This window comes from Tursiops truncatus, chromosome 4, assembly GCF_011762595.2.
Source record: "Tursiops truncatus isolate mTurTru1 chromosome 4, mTurTru1.mat.Y, whole genome shotgun sequence".
Taxonomy (NCBI): Eukaryota; Metazoa; Chordata; class Mammalia; order Artiodactyla; family Delphinidae; genus Tursiops; species Tursiops truncatus.
Genome location: NC_047037.1, coordinates 49,835,804 through 49,857,423, shown reverse-complemented (window position 1 = coordinate 49,857,423; position 21,620 = coordinate 49,835,804). Strand labels below are relative to the sequence as shown.

At 39.2% G+C, this 21,620-nt stretch overlaps 1 protein-coding gene across 9 annotated transcripts in view; it reads right to left on the bottom strand.

Moving 5' to 3' along the window:
- Positions 1–324: 324 nt before the first annotated feature.
- FNDC3B (fibronectin type III domain containing 3B) overlaps positions 325–21,620 on the bottom strand; it is a 358,227-nt gene continuing 336,931 nt past the window's right edge. For 8 of the 9 annotated variants that reach the window (XM_033855478.2, XM_073803904.1, XM_019946223.3 and 5 more), the window contains 2 exons: positions 20,205–20,332; positions 325–3,856 (listed from right to left, as the gene is read on the bottom strand). In XM_033855478.2, the coding sequence (XP_033711369.1) occupies positions 3,545–3,856; positions 20,205–20,332 (440 nt within the window). In that variant the 3' untranslated portion in view covers positions 325–3,544. The remainder of the gene's footprint in view (positions 3,857–20,204; positions 20,333–21,620) is intronic. The other variant, XM_033855477.2, reaches the window with a different exon arrangement.

Below are 21,620 nucleotides of genomic sequence, written 5' to 3'. Positions count from 1 at the left end.
TTTACGGTCCGCAATCCCATGTTAGTTGGCCCATTTAGGGACATCTGGATTTGTAGCTGCTGCTTTTTTTTTTTTTAATTGGGGTGTAGCTGCTTTACTTCTGAAACATCAGCCTACGTGATTGTGGGTGGCAATCCTGCAGGACCTCAACCAGGAGCAGGGTGGCAGCCGCCCCTTTAGACGGTACAGCAAACACCCTGCGCTATGCCACTTGCCTGGCCTATAAACACATTTGAATTTACAACTTCTGGGATGTGGTTTAAGTTTTTAAAAAGTAACAACAACAGAAGCAATCCTATTCATGGCAGAAGAACCCTACTTAAGTCAGAAAGAATTAAAACATTTATTGGGCATAAATATATTACATATACACTACAGATACAGTTAGGTATTACATATAGCATAGTATTTGCAAAATCTATACATTAAAATTGATACGGCAGTTTTAATACAATGTATATGAAATAGTCTAAAATTTACAGGAAAACATATGATTATTTTTTTTTTTCTCCTAAAGTTGAAAAGCTTGGAATGTATGTCCAACAGTGAGGTAAAACATTTTGTCTTTCAATTTAAAGAACTGTGCAAGGATAACATTCAAACAAACACATTCAGTTAGGGCACGTTTCAATTTTGACAGGAATACTGAATTACTGTAGCCAACAAAACACGGTTAGAAAATGCCAACGTTTCAAGTTGATAAGAACAAGGCAGGTAATATTCAAAAAATCTTTTTAAAAAGTTGTTTTCTTTTTAAACAATTTCTTTGAGGACAAAGGGCATTTTGCTTCACATGACTGGAATTTTCTTGTGCCAGGGAGGAGTTTGACATATAGAGCATCAGAAAGCCACTCACTCGTTCCTACATATTACAAAAGGGCAAAGAGAGAAGGTTAACATAACACTTTATTTTATTGTTCATGTGTAATGGCAATACATATATAGTTATATCAATATCACATATACGTATCTGTGATAGAAAACAGTGCCAGATAGTGTAATAACTTTTTGACTGAAGGGATTATAATGATGCCGAATAAGGGAGAGCAATAAAATAAAGTGCCGTCAGCTAGTGTTTCACACACAACAGCTTTCTGGTGGTTAAACAGATAGCATGAAAATCTCAAAGATCAAATATTCATAGCAATTTTGGCTTAAAGTATTATTTCATTAAAAAAAAAATCCAACGAATTCAGAGAATTTCTTTATAGCAGCAGTTCTGAAGTGTTTCCAAAAAAGGGACTTATTTTTTTCTCCTGCAGACAGGGTTCTCGTACTCAGTTGAATCTTCATTGCTTAAAAAATGCCTTCTCCCCAAAACAAACACCTGCATGAGATTGTTTCAGAAAATGCAGATGCAGCGTTACAGTGGATCATAATACACATTTAAATAGAGGGATGAGCTACGCAAGGCCAGAACTTTGGCAAAAAAATTTCATCTTGATGCCATCAGTTTGCAAGGCTAATTAAACTAATTATTCTAGTCAATAACAAAATACAGAACTTTCTAGTAGTACTTATTACATCAACGTAGGCACACAGAATAATTCATTGATCTTAGCACTTTCTTTCAAGAGATGATTATGTTTTTCTTGGGTACATGTAAACGTTTCAATCGCTGACAATGGATTTTTTTTGGCATTTAATGCACTAGATGCTCTTTATCTTTAAAAACACAAGAAAATGTCAGAAGAATGACAATACTACAGATGTTGCCAAGGAACGAGACTGACCTAAAATTACAAAAGTATAAAACACAAAAAAATAACATGCTACAAGGGAAAATTAGTACATAAGTACATTTAAAAAATTTTACAATAAATAAAGATTGCACTGTAATTGGCATTTAAAGTACTGTATGCAGAATATAGTATAAATAAACCAAAAACAAAATAATGTTGGTTTCCCCATGACTTTGGTATGGGAATATTATAAGCTAGTACAGGATACTGCATTTTAAGACAACACAGACCAAGCACAAAATAGCTATGATCAAGAAAAACCAAGTAGCAAAAATATACAAAAACAGAAGCAGGGGGATACACTGTGTCTGTTGCACCCTTTTGGAATATATTTGCACCTCCAACTCTTAAATGTCCCTGAGGTACGCGAACATTATGGACTTCATATAAATAATCCAATGACTTTGGGTTAAAATTGATTATCTCATGACTCAGAATAAACATGCAAGAGTAACACTTTGCACTCCAATAGCACCTATAGATCAAGGATCTCAAAGCACTTACGAACATTAGAATCCCCATTTTATTTTTTATTTTTAATGCATGGGAAAACTGAGGCACAGAGAGGTAAAGTGACGTGTTCAGATCACGCAGCAAGTTAGTTAGTGACAGATCCAGGGAGATAATCTAGGCTCCTTGACCCCCAAACACCCTGTGCTTATTACCACCAAATACCATTCCCTCTCCACACATGGCCAGGTCAACCCCACAAGAATAGGAACTACAAATTGAGATGACTCTTTTGGGCTTTATCAATTTTCACCTGCTGTTAGATTAGTATTATGTGCACTGAATTAAGCTATTGAAATTCAATCACTTCTTTGATACTTCACTGAATAGCCTAAAGGCAAATTTTTCAAAAATAATGAGCTGATGTGTAAGAAGATTGATCACAATTAGTGTAAGTCATGGACAATGGGCAGAGGCACTAAACTGTCACCAGTTCTCGTCATATAATTCTGGTCAAACATAACAGAATATAATAACTCTAGTGATTAGATCAGAAGTAGTTATATACAAAGACAGACAAACAAGTTAAAGCAGCTTTTAAAATAGCTGAACAAGGAAACTAACTATTGCACAATGCCCTCGAGAAGTTACTGCTATGAATTGATGTGGTACAATCTACAATGCTCCATAATTTATAGATGCATTTTGGTTACTTGATTTCTTAGACAGGCAGCTCATAGTGTTAAAATCGTAAGAAATACAGATTACTAAAACATTTTAAAGTACACATTTTGATCTCAATGAGCTAAACACAGTTAAATAACTGAGTGACAAAATGGTTGTTTAGGGCAGCCTTATCTGAGTGAACACATCTTCTGTGTGTGGTTGTGTGGTGATACTCTGACAACACTGAAATCCTAGCCCTGTAACTACACACACTGTGATTCATGTTCACAGGTACAGATGATCAAGACATAAGAAGTGACAGGTGAATATAAATTACTAAATGGTGACATGGAAAAAAAAAAATCAAAGGCTTGCAAAAGACATCAGTGAAAACAGAATAAAGGCAAATCTGAAAAATTTAAAAGAAAACGTAAGCTAGCTTTAGCTTTTGGTATCTGGTTTGTTTCTTTTTTTTTTTTTTTTTTAAATCCAGTTTAACCTCTTCCTAGTTTTGCATTTCAAAAAGGTGCACCAAAACACTGATATTTTTTTTCCTAGCTAAATCTGTAAAACAAGTATATAAATCAAAGAACAAAAGGGCTTAAAAAGGGGAGTATCTGAATAAATGTGTGTATTAAAATGTGTAGCATTAATTAAAGTCATACCTCTAGTTTTGCTGGGTTTGTTTACTTCATTAAGAAGTACTGTAATATAAAGGCAAATAAAATGGACAAAGTTGCAAAGCCAACCACAATGAGGGCTGCAAACTGTTCATCAGTAGGCATCATGCTCTTCATTTTGGGATCATCTAAGCTCCCCATGTCCCCTGTAAGCATGACCTCACTTCGTTGTAGTACAAAAGCCGCAGAGGGGCTGAAAGCTCCGCTTAGCTCCTGAGAGGTGTCTAAACAGCGACGACACGCACACACGCGGAACCTATAGTCTGTGTTGGTCTGGAGGCCTGAGATTTGGAATGTGGCTTCTTCTCCCTTGTACACCTTCAAGAAAAAGAAAAGTCCCGGTCAATACATTTATAACAACATTGTGGTCTCTAAAGTAATAACTGTATAACATCGGGGGCCTTGTAGACCTGGCTTGGTTTATGTGAACTCTGCAACAACAAAAAGTACATGGAAAGGCATTTGTCCCAGTCTATATTTCATCTGTCAAGTATTCTGACCTACTCTGAATAAAATAAAATAAATTCAGTGACTCTGCTATTGACAGGAGATAAGGCACTGACCAGAAATACAGGTGATACAAGTCATGATGATGCATCTAGCTAAATTTTAATAATTTAGGCTATAAATCAGCAGATGACTTAATTCATACAAAGGGCTCTCTGATCTTGCTGCAAAGAATATTAAAAACAAATTATAGAAATAAAGTGCAAAGTCTCAGTTGAATGATCCTTTGACTACTGACTACACCATTTAACACTACTCCATCAAGGTAGCCCACCTCCACCCCTAAGAGGTAAGAACTCTTCTGACTTCTCATTCTGTAATTTGTTTGGCCTACTCTAGAAGTTCATGCAAATGCAATCAAACACTACGCGCTCTCTTGTACCTACGAGGTTCATCCATGTAATCGATTCAGTAGTTGTTCCTTTTACTGAAGAATAAGTACTCTATCATATGCCTATACTTTGATGTATCCATTTGCTTTCTGACAAATATTTGCATTGTTTCCAGTTTGGAGTTTTTATATAGTAAGAGTACTATGAACATTTTTGTACAGACCTTGAGGACTTAAGTTTCTCTTTTTCTTGGGTGAATACCTAGAAGGGCTGGGTATAAGTCTACATCTAACTGCATGAGAAAGCTGTCCCAAGCACATCCCTTTGCACTCCTGCCAGCTAAGCATGAGAGTTCCAGTTGTTCCACACCCTCACCAACATTTGTTACTGTCAGTGATTTATATTTTAGTCATGCAAATGGGTGAGAATGGTACCTCAGTTGCATTTCCCTGATGCCTAAGTGTTTCCCACCTTTTCATATGCTCATTTGGTCACTCACATACCTTCTTTTGTGAGGAGTGTATGTTCAGCTGTTTTGCCTATTTTTAATTTGTTTGCTTTTACTTGTAGTGGCTCCTTAATCTGGATGTAAGTTCTTTGTCAGGTATGTGTTGTGAATATCCTCTCCCAGTTTTGTGTCTTCCCTAATCATTTCTTAAGAAAATTTTTGATGCAGTCCTATTTATCACAAATTAATATTTAATTAATTTAATGGTCTGTCTTAAATGTTTCCTGTCTGTTTGACCAACTTGTCCTTTTTCCGTTAAGAATCTAGGATATTTTCTTCCCCTTTGTTAACACTGATATAATCACCATGAGGCTTCCTACTATGAGGACTTGAAATCTACCAGTTTACTTAGAGATTATAAACCTTTGAGTTGACTGAAGAAAATAGGTATCTTTGAGGGAAGGTGGTAGAGGGAGAGCTCACGTGGTTCTTCAATCAAAGTGGTACTGATCCTCAAAATACTCAGAGGAAATGATAACCGCCTTAAAATTACATAAAAATCCATGTCTTATATGAAATAGAGATAGGAAGAAACTAGCTGGAACTCAACCAAATCAGTAAAGAGATTTGGCTGATGAAATAATTAAACAAGAAATTAAAATTAACTGAACACTTTGTAGCTGAGTGGCACTGAGTTAGCCTCTGTAAAGTGCTTAAGACATGCCTGGTACATGGGTAAGTGCAGAGAAAAAGTTAGCTATTATTACTACTACTACTATTTAGAACTTTAAAACAACTCCAAATATATTCTTAAAATACAGTGATTAAAAGTGACAGGGGCATTTTCAACCTAGTGGCAGGCCACCTTAAGTAAAGATGTGAATTTTGCCCCTTAATACAAATTCCCTAGAAAATAGAGTATTTCCAACAATTTCAACTTTGTCTGAAATACTCTCCAGCTATAGAGAGCTAGTGGGAATCTACAAAGATTCAGTGTTTCTAAAGCCTGGCACATAAACTTCTACAAGAAGCAGGACATGGTACCAGAGAACCTAAGTGCGCTGGCCACTCACTTAGCGTTGAGCAAACAAAGACAGCAAGAGGATCACAGTTTAGAAAAGGGATCGGACTTCCAGTGCTCACCTGATAGTCAGCCTTTTTAAGGTTTTTCCTCCCCCATTTTCGAACTTTAGAAGTAGACTTGAAGAGTCTTACTGTATTTTCGTTTAGTGATTAAGCCCCAGAAAACCAATTCTATTTCTCATATATTCCTCTATAAGATTTGAAGCACATTCCTCCTGGTGAGTTACTCTGTTTCTTTAAAGATTGTGGCATGTGTCTTAGCAAGTGGGGTTACAGACAGAACTGGGCTGGAGCAACCAAGAACAAAAGAGCTGTAAGAAAACCCCCCAGCCATCCTGAGAGACCACGCCTTTCTGGTCGGTCATTGTTCCAATGATGAGTTAGTTAAATGGCTATTTTAAGACGAGCTTGTTGTCATGGTGACTGCCCCAAGCTATTCAGGAGTTCCGACTACACCATGAGAGCACTGTCTATGAATTATCTCCCAACATGTGGGTGGTCTCAGGAAAACAATGGTGTACACTTTTTTTTTCTTTAAAGAGACCTTTTCATTGTGAATGTTCTTAATTTCCCAAATTTAGATGCTCAAGTTGGTATTGTCTTTTCTTCGAAACTGTTGGGACCATTCACGAAGGGAATGACTTGCAACCTTTGGGAACAGCATACTACCAATCTTTTGCCATCTGAGCTTCGGGTTCCTGTCTGCAATCGCCCAGGTATACAATCTGTTCTGTCTCTATGGTGGTGATAAGTTAATGTCAGGCTGTTGATGGAGTTGGAGAAAAGCTGCCATCTACGCCTTAGCTGCAAGGTTTCTCGATACACCTCTTTCGTCAATTCTTTTGGAGGCCTCACCTCTTGAATGTTTACCCTTATCAAAGGGTGAAATATTGTAGCTGCTGGAGCTCTTCTGTGCAACCCCAGGGCACTGGGTCTAGTCTGACTTGGCCACTGGGAGGCACTGGGCAGCTTCTTCTCAATGGCAGGACCAGGAACTGGCATCAGGATTCCAGGTCTACGTCCTTGCTCTGACCCTTTCTAGGTTTGTCACCTCGGGCAAGTAACAGCTTTGAGCCTTATTTTTTTTCATCTTTAACATGGGGACAGTTACAGTACCTAACGTTAACCCCAAGAGGGATTGAGTATTAAGTGAGAAACTATGTGAAAAATGCTTTGTGAAAGGAATATACTGGAGATAAGTCATCTTTATCAAATTTAATCCTCCTGGTTACTCTGGCAGGTATTACTCCCATTTTAGAGATGATAAAACTGAGGATCAGAAAGCTGTTAATTTCTCAAGGTCTCAGGTGAATAAGGGTAGTGGTAGACCCCAGACGAGATCCCACATCTAACTCAAACACCCCTGCTCACCACTGGAACTGCTCCAGCTCCACTGGTTCCACGTCTTTGGTGGAACCCGTCCTCCCCACTTCAGTCCTCATCCACTGACTACGGTGTGATACCAGGTCCACTTCTCTTGACCTTCTGACTTTGTCTTCCCAGGGAGTCCCACAGCCTCCCTGGTGTTTCCACGAAACACTTCCAGATCGCCCCACCCTGGGTCCACTGCCCCAGAAGGAAAGCACTGCCTTTCCTATATGATGTATGGAAAGCAGCTCCCCAACCCAGTCTGTGCCAAGGAAAGGCTTGGGCAGCATTTCTGTGACGTGGCCTCTTAATTATGCCAAACAAACAATGACCTCATGGCTGAAAATCACTTAATTCATAACCTATCCCTACAGATGTTTGAGAGACTTTTGGAAAGTACATATAAGTGTTCATTTATATGTAGTATTAAATGATTTCTATGGTTTCCAGGATTTGCATGGCTAGCTCCTTCTAAGAAAGTTGGCTCAGAAGTATATTTAATTTCCCAGAAACCCAATTCATGGAATCTTGAACATCGACTTTATATATTAATTTTGATGGTACTTCCCAACTCTTAACTCCTTAAAGATCCCTAAAAATGTATTGATATTTTGAAAGCAAAGGAGTGCTACTGTTCTCATAACCATTAAGCAAAAAGCTTAGTGAAGGAAAAATGAACATCTAATGGAAGGGAACTTCCTCAATGACAAGTCCAATTGAAAGCTGGGCTTTAATTTGTAAATATGTTTTTCTTTTAGCTATTCTTATTGTTTTAATTAGAAGCGCTCCCCTTTTTCACAAGCACTGTCAACACAATGTTAATATTATCTTTAAAAGTATATATATGATGAATATATTGAGTGTGGGACTGTGTTCTGTTATCTCCAGAGCAACCAGCACAATGGCTATTAACAAAGCAGGTGCTCAGTGAATGCTCTCTAATTAGAACCCTTAAATACTTGAGAGTAGATATGCTTATACCACACTACTTGAAAAGAGAGGAAAATTACCAGCAGCAAGTACATGTGAACATTAAGTATCAGAACCCGCACACAAACCACAGGGTTTAGAACAGGTACAGCCGTGATTATACAAAATGGAATCGTTAACAAGGATTGAGTTGTTTTCAGTGTATTGATAGTAGTCAACAATGCTTATTAAGCCTTTTGGATCTTAGTTAAGGAAAAATTAAAACAATCCCAATACTCCATTTCCTGAGGATTCTGGTTCCTGAGGTTTGAGATAACTGATTTGTTTTTGTGTAAATAATCACAGCCACGAGATCGCAAAATCAGTAAGGTCATCAGGCCTGCAGCACAGCTGAGGTGACTTTTCATGGGACTGTGCCTCTCACCATGGCAGGGCAGCAGGCCATGCCTCTTACCCCTTTGTTTTCATTCATTTTGACAGGGGCACCATTACAGGCTCTTCCTCCTGCCTCAACCCAATTTAAAAGGCATAGTTCCATTTAAGATTATCTTTATTGAAGTAACCAATCATAATATCACAGTAAGTATACAAGCAATATTATTTTTACAAAGACTATTTCTGTCCTTGATTTGATGTGCAATATATTTTAAAGTAATTTTGACATGTTTGTTCCAAATGAGAGGATTTAAAGTAATACCCAGATAATCGAAATGAAGAATCAGTGACCCTTAATTCAGAGTAACATGCTGTGTAGTTGATATCTTTGAAACAGAGAGCCTTTGGGGGAGGCTGCTGGAGGCTGGGATCTGGGTCAAGGCCTGCATCTCTTTACTAATGCCATCCTTCTCCCAGGAACTGGAAAGGGAGACATAACTGCCCAGCATTGCCATCTACACAGCGCCCTCTCATGACTGAACAGATCTGACGCTCACAGTAACTCTGAGGTAGAGAATTAGTATCTCCACTTCGACAAGACAGCTGAGGCTCAGAGAGGTGAATTAATTCCTCCAATATCACATGACTACAAAAGGCAGATTCACCTCCCTTGCCCCCCAGCTACAGTGGGAATTCACTACCCTGCAGACTTCCTCTGTAGAGGGTGCAATGCTGGGCAGGAATTGTTGCTCCTGAGCCAGAGGACAGGCCAAGGTACTGTTACTGAGCTGCTTCTTGGGGGCACGCTGCTTCTACCCCAGTGGGCCCAGAAGCTCTGAGAGCACAGACTATGCTGTTCTGTTATATGCCAGGCAGCCCTCACAGTGCACAGCACCTACCAGTTTCCCAATGAACCAGGGGCCCTACACCTGAACGCCATGAAACTGAATATAAATTTGTTTCATATGCAATTTAAAATGGATGTGTGCATGAATATTTTTCTGATAGAACGGGTCATATCCTGCATCAGATACTTAAACGGACCTATAAACCTAAAAAACTTAAGACTCAGCAAGATAAATGATAGCTTTTAGATATTCCCACCTTGATCTATTCTTACTTTGCTTGGGATTTGACCCTTTATTTACACAAAGATGAAGAAAATGTGCAATAAGACGGTCACAGCCTATTTAACTTCTGTGTTAGGGAATTAAATCACAAACTATTAAAAAAATATGTAGGCTCCAAGTCCTTAAAATAGTTCTCTCAAGGTCAAGAGAAGATCTTTCTTCCCAGTAACTTGTGTGATACCACGAAGAATCAATACACATCCCAATACTATATTCTAAAAATGATACAAAATAAATTTATACAGAGATGCCATTAAGTTAAATGTGGAGCTCTATAAATTTTCAGATTCTTCGAAGGTTTTCATAATGCAACAAATCTGAGCACCAACAATATTAATAATTTGTCACAAATTTTGACTCCCAATAGGTAATAATTTCTTGCAGTTTGCTACCCTTTTCTCATCTTCAGTGTTTATATTTAAATACTTTATGTAAAAATTATTGCTGTCTGAACAGGGATATGAATGTGAATCATTTCGCTTTACATTCTTACGTATATATTAAACTGTTTATGTTATGTCTTGTGAGGCAAAAAAAATCAGTCACCTGCATATACATACAATTTTCATTCTTTTTAAGAATGCTTTACGGACCTCGGGGGAAGATGGTGGAAGAGTAAGGCACGGAGATCACCTTCCTCCCCACAGATACACCAGAAATACATCTACACGTGGAACAACTCCTACAGACCACCTACTGAACGCTGGCAGAAGACCTCAGACATCCCAAAAGGCAAGAAACTCCCCACGTACCTGGGGAGGGCAAAAGAAAAAAAGAAAAAACAGAGACAAAAGAATAGGGACGCGACCTGCACCAGTGGGAGGGAGCCATGAAGGAGGAAAGGTTTCCACACACTAGAAGCCCCTTCGCGGGCGGAGACTGCGGGAGGTGGAGGGGGGAGATTCGGGGCCGCGGAGGAGAGCACAACAACAGGGGTGCGGAGGGCAAAGCGGAGATTCCCACACAGAGGATCAGGGCTGACCGGCACTCACCAGCCCGAGAGGCTTGTCTGCTCACCCGCCAGGGCGGGCGGGGCTGCGAGCTGAGGCTCGGGCTTTGGTCGGAGCGCAGGGAGAGGACGGGGGTTGGCTGCGTGAACACAGCCTGAAGGGGTTAGTGCACCACGGCTAGCTGGGAGGGAGTCCGGGAAAAGGTCTGGAGCAGCCGAAGAGGCAAGAGACTTTTTCTTCCCTCTTTGTTTCCTGGTGCACGAGGAGAGGGGATTAAAAGCGCTGCTTAAAGGAACTCCAGAGACGCACGCGAGCCACGGCTAAAAGCTCGGACCCCAGAGACAGGCGGGAGACGGTAAGGCTGCTGCTGCCGCCACCAAGGGGCCTGTGTGCAAGCACAGGTCACTATCCACACCCCTCTTCCGGGGAGCCTGTGCAGCCCGCCACCGCCAGGTTCCCGGGATCCAGGGACAACTACCCTGGGAGAACGCACGGCGTGCCGCAGGCCCGCCCCGCACTCCGCGCCCCTCCCTCTCCCCGGCCTGAGTGAGCCAGAGCCCCCGCATCAGCGGCTCCTTTAACCCCATCCTGTCTGAGCAAAAAACAGACGCCCTCCAGATGCCCTCCAGCGACCTATACGCAGAGGCGGGGCCAAATCCAAAGCTGAGCCCCTGGGAGCTGTGAGAACAAAGAAGAGAAAAGGAAATCTCTCCCAGCAGCCTCAGAAGCAGCGGATTAAAGCTCCACAATCAACTTGATGTACCCTGCATCTGCGGAATACCTGAATAGACAACGAATCATCCCAAATTGAGGAGGTGGACTTTGAGAGCAAGAGTTAAGATTTTTTCCCCTTTTCCTCTTTTTGTGAGTGTGTATGCTTCTGTGTGAGATTTTGTCTGTATAGCTTTGCTTCCACCATTTGTCCTAAGGTTCTATCCATCCGTTTTTCTTTTCCTTCCTTCCCTCCTTCCTCCCTCCCTCCCTCCTTTTCCTTCTTCCTTCCTTCCCTCCTTTCTTTCTTTCTTCCTACTTCTACTAATTCTATCTCTCTATATTTTCTCCCTTTTATTCTGAGCCGTGTGGATGAAAGGCTCTTGGTGCTGCAGCCAGGAGTCAGTGCTGTGCCTCTGAGGTGGGAGAGCCAACTTCAGGACACTGGTCCACAAGAGACCTCCCAGCTCCACATAATATCAAATGGCAAAAATCTCCCAGAGATCTCCATCTCAACACCAGCACCCAACTTCACTCAACGACCAGCAAGCTACAGTGCTGGACAACCTATGCCAAACAACTAGCATAACAGGAACACAACCCCACCCATTAGCAGAGAGGCTGCCTAAAATCATAATAAGTCCACAGACACCCCAAAACACACCAGCAGACGTGGACCTGCCCACCAGAGAGACAAGATCCAGCCTCATCCACCAGAACACAGGCACTAGTCCCCTCCACCACGAAGCCTACACAACCCACTGAACAAACCTTAGCCACTGGTGACAGACACCAAAATCAACAGGAACTACGAACCTGCAGCCTGCAAAAAGGAGACTCCAAGCACAGTAAGATAAGCAAAATGAGAAGACAGAAAAACACACAGCAGATGAAGGAGCAAGATAAAAACCCACCAGACCTAATAAATGAAGAGGAAATAGGCAGTCTACCTGAAAAAGAATTCAGAATAATGATAGTAAAGATGATCCAAAATCTTGGAAATAGAATAGACAAAATGCAAGAAACATTTAACAAGGACCTAGAAGAACTAAAGATGAAACAAACAATGATGAACAACACAATAAATGAAATGAAAAATACTCTAGATGGGATCAATAGCAGAATAGCTGAGGCAGAAGAACGGATAAGTGACCTGGAAGATAAAATAGTGGAAATAACTAATGCAGAGCAGAATAAAGAAAAAAGAATGAAAAGAACTGAAGACAGTCTCAGAGACCTCTGGGACAACATTAAACGCACCAACATTCGAATTATAGGGGTTCCAGAAGAAGAAGAGAAAAAGAAAGGGACTGAGAAAATATTTAAAGAGATTACAGTTGAAAACTTCCCTAATGTGGGAAAGGAAATAGTTAATCAAGTCCAGGAAGCACAGAGAGTCCCATACAGGATAAATCCAAGGAAACATATGCCAAGACACATATTAATCAAACTGTCAAAAATTAAATACAAAGAAAGCATATTAAAAGCAGCAAGAGAAAAACAAATAACACAAGGGAATCCCCATAAGGTTAACTGCTGATCTTTCAGCAGAAACTCTGCAAACCAGAAGGGAGTGCCAGGACATACTGAAAGTGATGAAGGAGAAAAACCTACAACCAAGATTACTCAGCAAGGATCTCATTCAGATTTGATGGAGAAATTAAAACCTTTACAGACAAGCAAAAGCTGAGAGAGTTCAGCACCACCAAACCAGCTTTACAACAAATGCTAAAAGAACTTCTCTAGGCAAGAAACACAAGAGAAGGAAAAGACCTATAATAACGAACCAAAAACAATTTAGAAAATGGGAATAGGAACATACATATCGATAATTACCTTAAATGTAAATGGACTAAATGCTCCCACCAAAAGACACAGATTGGCTGAATGGATGCAAAAACAAGACCCATATATACGCTGTCTACAAGAGACCCACTTCAGACCTAAAGACACATACAGACGGAAAGTAAGGGGATGGAAAAATATATTCCATGCAGATGGACGCCAAAAGAAAGCTGGAGTAGCAATTCTCATATCAGACAAAATAGACTTTAAAATAAAGACTATTAGAAGAGACAAAGAAGGAAACTACATAATGATCAAGGGATCGATCCAAGAAGAAGATATAACAATTTTAAGTATTTATGCACCCAACATAGGAGCACCTCAATACATAAGGCAAATACTAACAGCCATAAAAGGGGAACTCGACAGTAACACATTCATAGTAGGGGACTTTAACACCCCACTTTCACCAATGGACAGATGGACAGATCATCCAAAATGAGAATAAATAAGGAAACACAAGCTTTAAATGATACATTAAACAAGATGGACTTCATTTATATTTATAGGACATTCCATCCAAAAACAACAGAATACACAGTTTTCTCAAGTGCTCATGGAACATTCACAGGATAGAGCATCTCTTGGGTCACAAATCAAGCCTTGGTAAATTTAAGAAAATTGAAATTGTATCAAGTATCTTTTCTGACCACAACACCATGAGACTATATATCAATTACAGGAAAAGATCTGTAAAAAATACAAACACATGGAGGCTAAACAATACTTAATAACAAAGTGATCACTGAAGAAATCAAAGAGGAAATAAAAAAAATACCTAGAAACAAATGACAATGGAGACACGACAACCCAAAACCTATGGGATGCAGCAAAAGCAGTTCTAAGAGGGAAGTTTATAGCAATACAAGCCCACCTTAAGAAACAGGAAACATCTCGAATAAACAACCTAACCTTGCACCTAAAGCAATTAGAGAAAGAAGAACAAAAACACACCAAAGTTAGCAGAAGGAAAGAAATCATAAAAATCAGATCAGAAATAAACGAAAAAGAAATGAAGGAAACAATAGCAAAGATCAATAAAACTAAAAGCTGGTTCTTTGAGAAGATAAACAAAATAGATAAACCATTAGCCAGACTCATCAAGAAAAAAAGGGAGAAGACTCAAATCAATAGAAATAGAAATGAAAAAGAATTAACATCTGACTGCAGAAATACAAAAGATCATGAGAGATTACTACAAGCAACTCTATGCCAATAAAATGGACAACCTGGAAGAAATGGACAAATTCTTACAAATGCACAACCTGCCAAGACTGAATCAGGAAGAAATAGAAAATATGAACAGACCAATCACAAGCACTGAAATTGAAACTGTGATTAAAAATCTTCCAACAAACAAAAGCCCAGGACCAGATGGCTTCACAGGCGAATTCTATCAAACATTTAGAGAACAGCTAACACCTATCCTTCTCAAACTCTTCCAAAATATAGCAGAGGGAGGAACACTCCCCAACTCATTCTACGAGGCCACCATCACCCTGATACCAAAACCAGACAAGGATGTCACAAAGGAAGAAAACTACAGGCCCATATCACTGATGAACATAGATGCAAAAATCCTCAAAAAAATATTAGCAAACAGAATCCAACAGCACATTAAAAGGATCATACACCATGATCAGGTGGGGTTTATTCCAGGAATGCAAGGATTCTTCAATATACGCAAATCAATCAACGTGATACACCATATTAACAAATTGAAGGAGAAAAACCATATGATCATCTCAATAGATGCAGAGAAAGCTTTTGACAAAATTCAACACCCATTTATGATAAAAACCCTGCAGAAAGTAGGCACAGAGGGAACTTTCCTCAACATAATGAAGGCCATATATGACAAACCCACAGCCAACATCGTCCTCCATGGTGAAACACTGAAAGCATTTCCACTAAGATCAGGAACAAGACAAGGTTGCCCACTCTCACCACTCTTATTCAATACAGTTTTGGAAGTTTTAGCCACAGCAATCAGAAAAGAAAGGAAATAAAAGGAATCCAAATCGGAAAAGAAGAAGTAAAGCTGTCACTGTTTGCAGATGACATGATACTATACATAGAGAATCTTAAAGATGCTACAAGAAAACTACTAGAGCTAATCAATGAATTTGGTAAAGCTGCAGGATACAAAATTAATGCACAGAAATCTCTTGCATTCCTATACACTAATGATGAAAAGTCTGAAAGTGAAATCAAGCAAACACTCCCATTTACCATTGCAACAAAAAGAATAAAATATCTAGGAATAAACATACCTAAGGAGACAAAAGACCTGTATGCAGAAAAGTATAAGACACTGATGAAAGAAATTAAAGATGATACAAATAGATGGAGAGATATACCATGTTTTTGGATTGGAAGAATCAACATTGTGAAAATGACTATACTACCCAAAGCAATCTACAGATTCAATGCAACCCCTATCAAACTACCACTGGCATTTTTCACAGAACTAGAACAAAACATTTCACAATTTGTATGGAAACACAAAAGACCCTGAATAGCCAAAGCAATCTTGAGAACGAAAAATGGAGCTGGAGGAATCAGGCTCCCTGACTTCAGACTATACTACAAAGCTACAGTAATCAAGAGAGCATGGTACTGGCACAAAAACAGAAATATAGATCAATGGAACAGGATAGAAAGCCCAGAGATAAACCCACGCACATATGGTCACTTATCTTTGATAAAGGAGGCAGGAATGTACAGTGGAGAAAGGACAGCCTCTTCAATAAGTGGTGCTGGGAAAACTGGACAGGTACATGTAAAAGTATGAGATTAGATCACTCCCTAACACCATACACAAAAATAAGCTCAAAATGGATTAAAGACCTAAATGTAAGGCCAGAAAGTATCAAACTCTTAGAGGAAAACATAGGCAGAACACTCTATGACATAAATCACAGCAAGATCCTTTTTGACCCACCTCCTAGAGAAATGGAAATAAAAACAAAAATAAACAAATGGGACCTAATGAAACTTCAAAGCTTTTGCACAGCAAAGGAAACCATAAGCAAGACCAAAAGACAACCCTCAGAATGGGAGAAAATATTTGCAAATGTAGCAACTGACAAAGGATTAATTTCCAAAATTTACAAGCAGCTCATGCAGCTCAATAACAAAAAAACAAACAACCCAATCCAAAAATGGGCAGAAGACCTAAATAGACATTTCTCCAAAGAAGATATACAGACTGCCAACAAACACATGAAAGAATGCTCAACATCATTAATCATTAGAGAAATGCAAATCAAAACTACAATGAGATATCATCTCACACCAGTCAGAATGGCCATCATCAAAAAATCTAGCAACAATAAATGCTGGAGAGGATGTGGAGAAAAGGGAACACTCTTGCACTGCTGGTGGGAATGTGAATTGGTACAGCCACTATGGAGAACAGTATGGAGGTTCCTTAAAAAACTACAAATAGAACACCATATGACCCAGCAATCCGACTACTGGGCATATACCCTGAGAAAACCAAAAGTCAAAAAGAGTCATATACCAAAATGTTCATTGCAGCTCTATTTACAATAGCCCAGAGATGGAAACAACCTAAGTGTCCATCATCGGATGAATGGATAAAGAAGATGTGGCACATATATACAATGGAATATTACTCAGCCATAAAAAGAAACGAAATTGAGCTATTTGTAATGAGGTGGGTAGACCTAGAGCCTGTCATACAGAGTGAAGTAAGTCAGAAAGAGAAAGGCAAATACTGTATGCTAACACATATATATGGAATTCAAGAAAATTTAAAAAAATGTCATGAAGAACCTAGTGGTAAGACAGGAATAAAGACACAGACCTACTGGAGAACGGACTTGAGGATATTGGGAGGGGGAAGGGTGAGCTGTGACAAAGCGAGAGAGAGGCATGGACGTATATACACTACCAAACGTAAGCTAGATAGCTAGTGGGAAGCAGCCGCATAGCACAGGGAGATCAGCTCGGTGCTTTGTGACCACCTGGAGGGGTGGGATAGGGAGGGTGGGAGGGAGGGAGATGCAAGAGGGAAGAGATATGGGAACATATGTATATGTATATAGCTGATTCACTTTGTTATAAAGCAGAAACTAACACACCATTGTATAGCAATTATACCCCAATAAAGATGTTTAAAAAAAAAGAGAATGCTTTACAATTAATACTGTTTGAAAAGAAGTTTTAAGGTTCTTGAAAAAGGCTTGTGCTTGAAACGTTTTTTAAGTGGCAGAAAAGCCAAATCAATATATGCATGCATTCTAATACAGAGTAAAACTTTAGGTGAGGACTTAATACTGTAATAGACAGTCTCATAATTAGAACCAGATGCTCGCCCCACATCATGATAGCTCAACCAAAGAAAGCTAATTACAGAGTTAAAGTCAATGTTTCCAGCAACATATCAGAAAAAGACTTGGCCCTTACCATATGTCGCCTGTAAAAATGAGGTAGGGGAACAGAAGGACACTGTTCTATTATTGGTGATTTTTTTCACCTCAGTTACAAGCATCACTTCTAAATCCCCCCTATGGTGAAGTTTACTGATTCTCACCACTGCAAGTATAAATCACCCTGTTCCTGTGAAACTGCCTCTTTCACGCACGCAAGAAACATTTACTGAGTGCCTAGCTATGTGCCAGACCTGGGAAAATAAAAATGAATAACACAAGCCCACACATTAGTGGATCCTGCCTGATTAGTGCTGTAATTGAAGTATACACAGTGCTTCCTATATAAGCCCATAGCTCTGCTGTGGTGTATGCTCTGCACTGACGACCTCTCATTTTCTTTTGCTTTGCCTCTATGAATTCAAAGCCTGTTATCTCTGGACTATAATTATTTTAACCATTACTCTGCACACATAAGATAAATAGATTTCATTCCCTATCTCGTGTCCAGAACAACTGAATGAAGTACTCAAAACATCATGTTTAAGTTAATGTCTATTGAATAGGGAGAAGCAGAAAACTCAGTACAAATTGTCCCTGACTCAACGGTGGCTTTTCAAGTACCACTACCTGCCTTAATCATTTCTTGGTAAATGCAGGAAATACACGGTTACGAGAAGAATGCTAATTCCCCAGCTACTGAGCCCGCCCTGGTGTACTGTGTTTTCACCTACTTTCAACAAGAAACTCTTATTTATAGCTGTTTACAATGAGAAATATATTTTGAAGCATATATGTAATTGTGTATTAGTATTTGTATGTTCATGAGACAAAATATACAACATTAAACAAATAGCAAGATTCAAAAGAGCCAATCTGCCAGTGACATCTAATTTATGAATGTGTATAGATACTGAGTAAACAATGCTTTTTCCATGTAAATCAGCAATCAGTAGGCTTTGAGAAGCAGAACATTTTTTCCAAGAACAGGTTGGAAAAGCATGGTGGTGGAATAAAAAGGTTTATAAAATACAACGATGAACATGCAGTGAATGTACTGCTGGCAAGTGAATATTGTTAAGTGTCAAGTGATATGTTGTAAAATTTGGTAACATTTCATCTTCAGCCATTTGTTACATTGCTATGCGACAGGACAATGCTACTGGTGTTAAAGATGACTAAATCTAGCAGGGAAAATCCTCTGCTCTTCGTGTGCGCTGAGACTCTGAAACCAGTAATATGTTTGTGGTAAGGTGAAACAACTGCACACATAAAATTACTGACTGTGAAGTGAAATATACTGTATAAAACGAGACTGTAAGGTGAAAGGAAACAAGAGTGGTTTTGCTCTTATTTCAGAGGAATGATGGAAACTGGTGAAATCATCCACGGATGTTAATCAATACTGGTGGTGCCTGTCTTGTTTAAAACAAGTTTTTGCAAAATGTGCTTAAAGCAATTCATTCTTTTATCTGGCACTTCATATTAACAAAGTACAGTAAGATTTACTAAAATTTTCTTTGATTCTTTTTACACATTTTTATTTACAAGTATTCTTTATTATTATACGAGGAATATTAACCAGCAAATTAACAAAAACTCTGAATCAAATTATTTTCTACTTGTTTTGTGTACCTGGAGCCTCAATAGTTGAATACAAAGAAGTGTTCGCAAATTATGTTAATGATTCGGAAGGCAGTGACATTTATCTTCAACTTCTTGAGTTTGACATGAATGCATTCCTCTATTAACAGTGCTGGTAAGGAATGGGTCCTCAGCTTTTCTAATGGAGTAACAATGTTATATTCTGATTTCACACAATTATTAAGTTCCTGGGAACATTATGGAAAGCCACAGAGTCTCTGAATCCTTCACATCCAGTGACAAGATAATGTGTGGCTTTGGAAGAATTAGGATCAAAAAGGGTGTCAAGAATGATAAACCCAAATTCTCTATCTGGTTATATTCCAATCACATTCTTTCGTGTAAGGGTTTATCATGTGAACTGTATAGCCTTGCTACTAAAACCACGATCCATGGACCAGCAACATCAATGTCACCTGGGAGCTTGAACCTCGACCCCAGACCTACTGAATCAGAATCTGAATTTTTAACAGATACTCAGGTGATCCTATGCACAGTAAAGGGTGACAAGTAGTGACCCAGAGCTTCTGAATCACAGGCTGATAGGTCATTTTCCTTATCCTTCAATTATAACTTCCATAAAAAAGGCAAACAGACATGGGCTTTAGTAATTAGGTGGACACTACTTCCCTATAAAGAAAAACCACTGGCACTTTAGTTTTCAATACATATGAATATCAAATACAAATACAGAACTTAAAACCCTTCCCAAGATTATGCTTGTGGAACTGAAAATTTAAGAATACCACCACATACAAAATAAAATGTAAGCTAGAGCTACTCTACCCTGAAGAATTAGGTAATGGGTACAAGTGAGGCAGTGTCTACGACCAATTTTGAGAAAAATGTAGTTCACTGGCTACTAAATTATTCACCGCAAAGGCAGAGGCAAGGAGCCAGCCAGACCCTGACAGGCCACGCACGTGCCACGCACGCTGGTTCTTACCTGTTTGTACTCAGATTCTCTTCCAACCAATACCTGCAGAATGTAGTTGACAGGATCGCCTTTCATGGGTGGTACCGTCTCCCATAAAATTTCACATGAATTTCCTTCTAACTGTGTTACTCGAGGTGCTGAAATACAAATCCACACATCCAAGCTCAAAATTCAAAGCATCATATGAATAGCCCATATTTTAGTAATATTAGTGAGAACCCAGAGAGAGAGAGAGAATGCTTGTGCCCACCCTGAGAGGGGAGTTTATTTGCCCAGCCTCCTAGAAAACTAGCAGGGTACCCTTTACACAGAGAAGACATCCCATGCCTAGCAAGCCATTGGCGAAGAACCCTTTGCTCGCTGTCCTATTAATAACTATTTGGCCTGGGTTGCATTTTTGTTATTTTTTTGATGGCTAATGAGCACCTTCTATGATTAAGCCCTGTGTTAGGTTCTTTGGGGGATGCAAAAATAGGTACCATAAATACTGCTTTCGAGGAAATGAAGATCTAGTTGAGGGAAGGGGAGAGAAAGGTATGAAACAAGTACAAACAAACATAAATGTAAGGCAGATTAAAATGAGAGGTACAAATAAAATGTTGGGGAGTCCCAGGGGAAGGAAGTCACATCCGTGTGAGAGTCTAAGAAAGGTTTGAGGAGCAGGTGGCATTTGAGGTAAGCCTTTAAAAGTTACCTTACGTTTATATTTTTTAGTTTATTTTTTACCTACTGGACTCATTGTTCCAGATTAAAGTGAACTTATGTTAGTTTGCAGAAAAGCACTTACATGTTGCAGAATTTTTAAATATTTTCTTACAGCTTATACTGTATCTCTACAGCTTAATTCAATATCTGATATTTTTCCATTTTGTAACTAGCATGTGTAACTGCTCTTGCTGAATGCCCTTATTTTTAATTTCTAATTTTTAAATTTCTAATGACATGAATTCTTCAGAGGCAGTTGTTTCTACTTTCAATTCTGTACAATGCTGTTTCAGAAAAATAAAAGTTGTCTTAAAAAACAAGTTTGTATTAGTTGGCCAAAACTACAATTTATGGAAAACTAAATAATCTCATCAGACTAAACAGTCCTCCAGCTAAGACAATTTCCTAAATCTAAGAATGAGAGGAGGAACACCTGATCGTGCGGCAGTGTGAGGACACTGTCCTCCTGAAGAAAGTGTACCACGACCTGCAAGAGCTATCAATTTGGTGTCGTATTTTCCACAGAATGAATCGCCCCCAATAATCACCTTCAGAGGCAAAGGTAGTGCTGGGAAGACCCCTGAAGTTATTTAGCTAATTAGTAAATGTGGCAGGCCTTCCTGTTACAAAAACAAACCTATCAGCCACAGCGTGCTCAGGAATCTCCTCTGTTAGAGCCGAAAGGCGAAGCTACACCAAAGGGCCAGGGCATTTACTGCC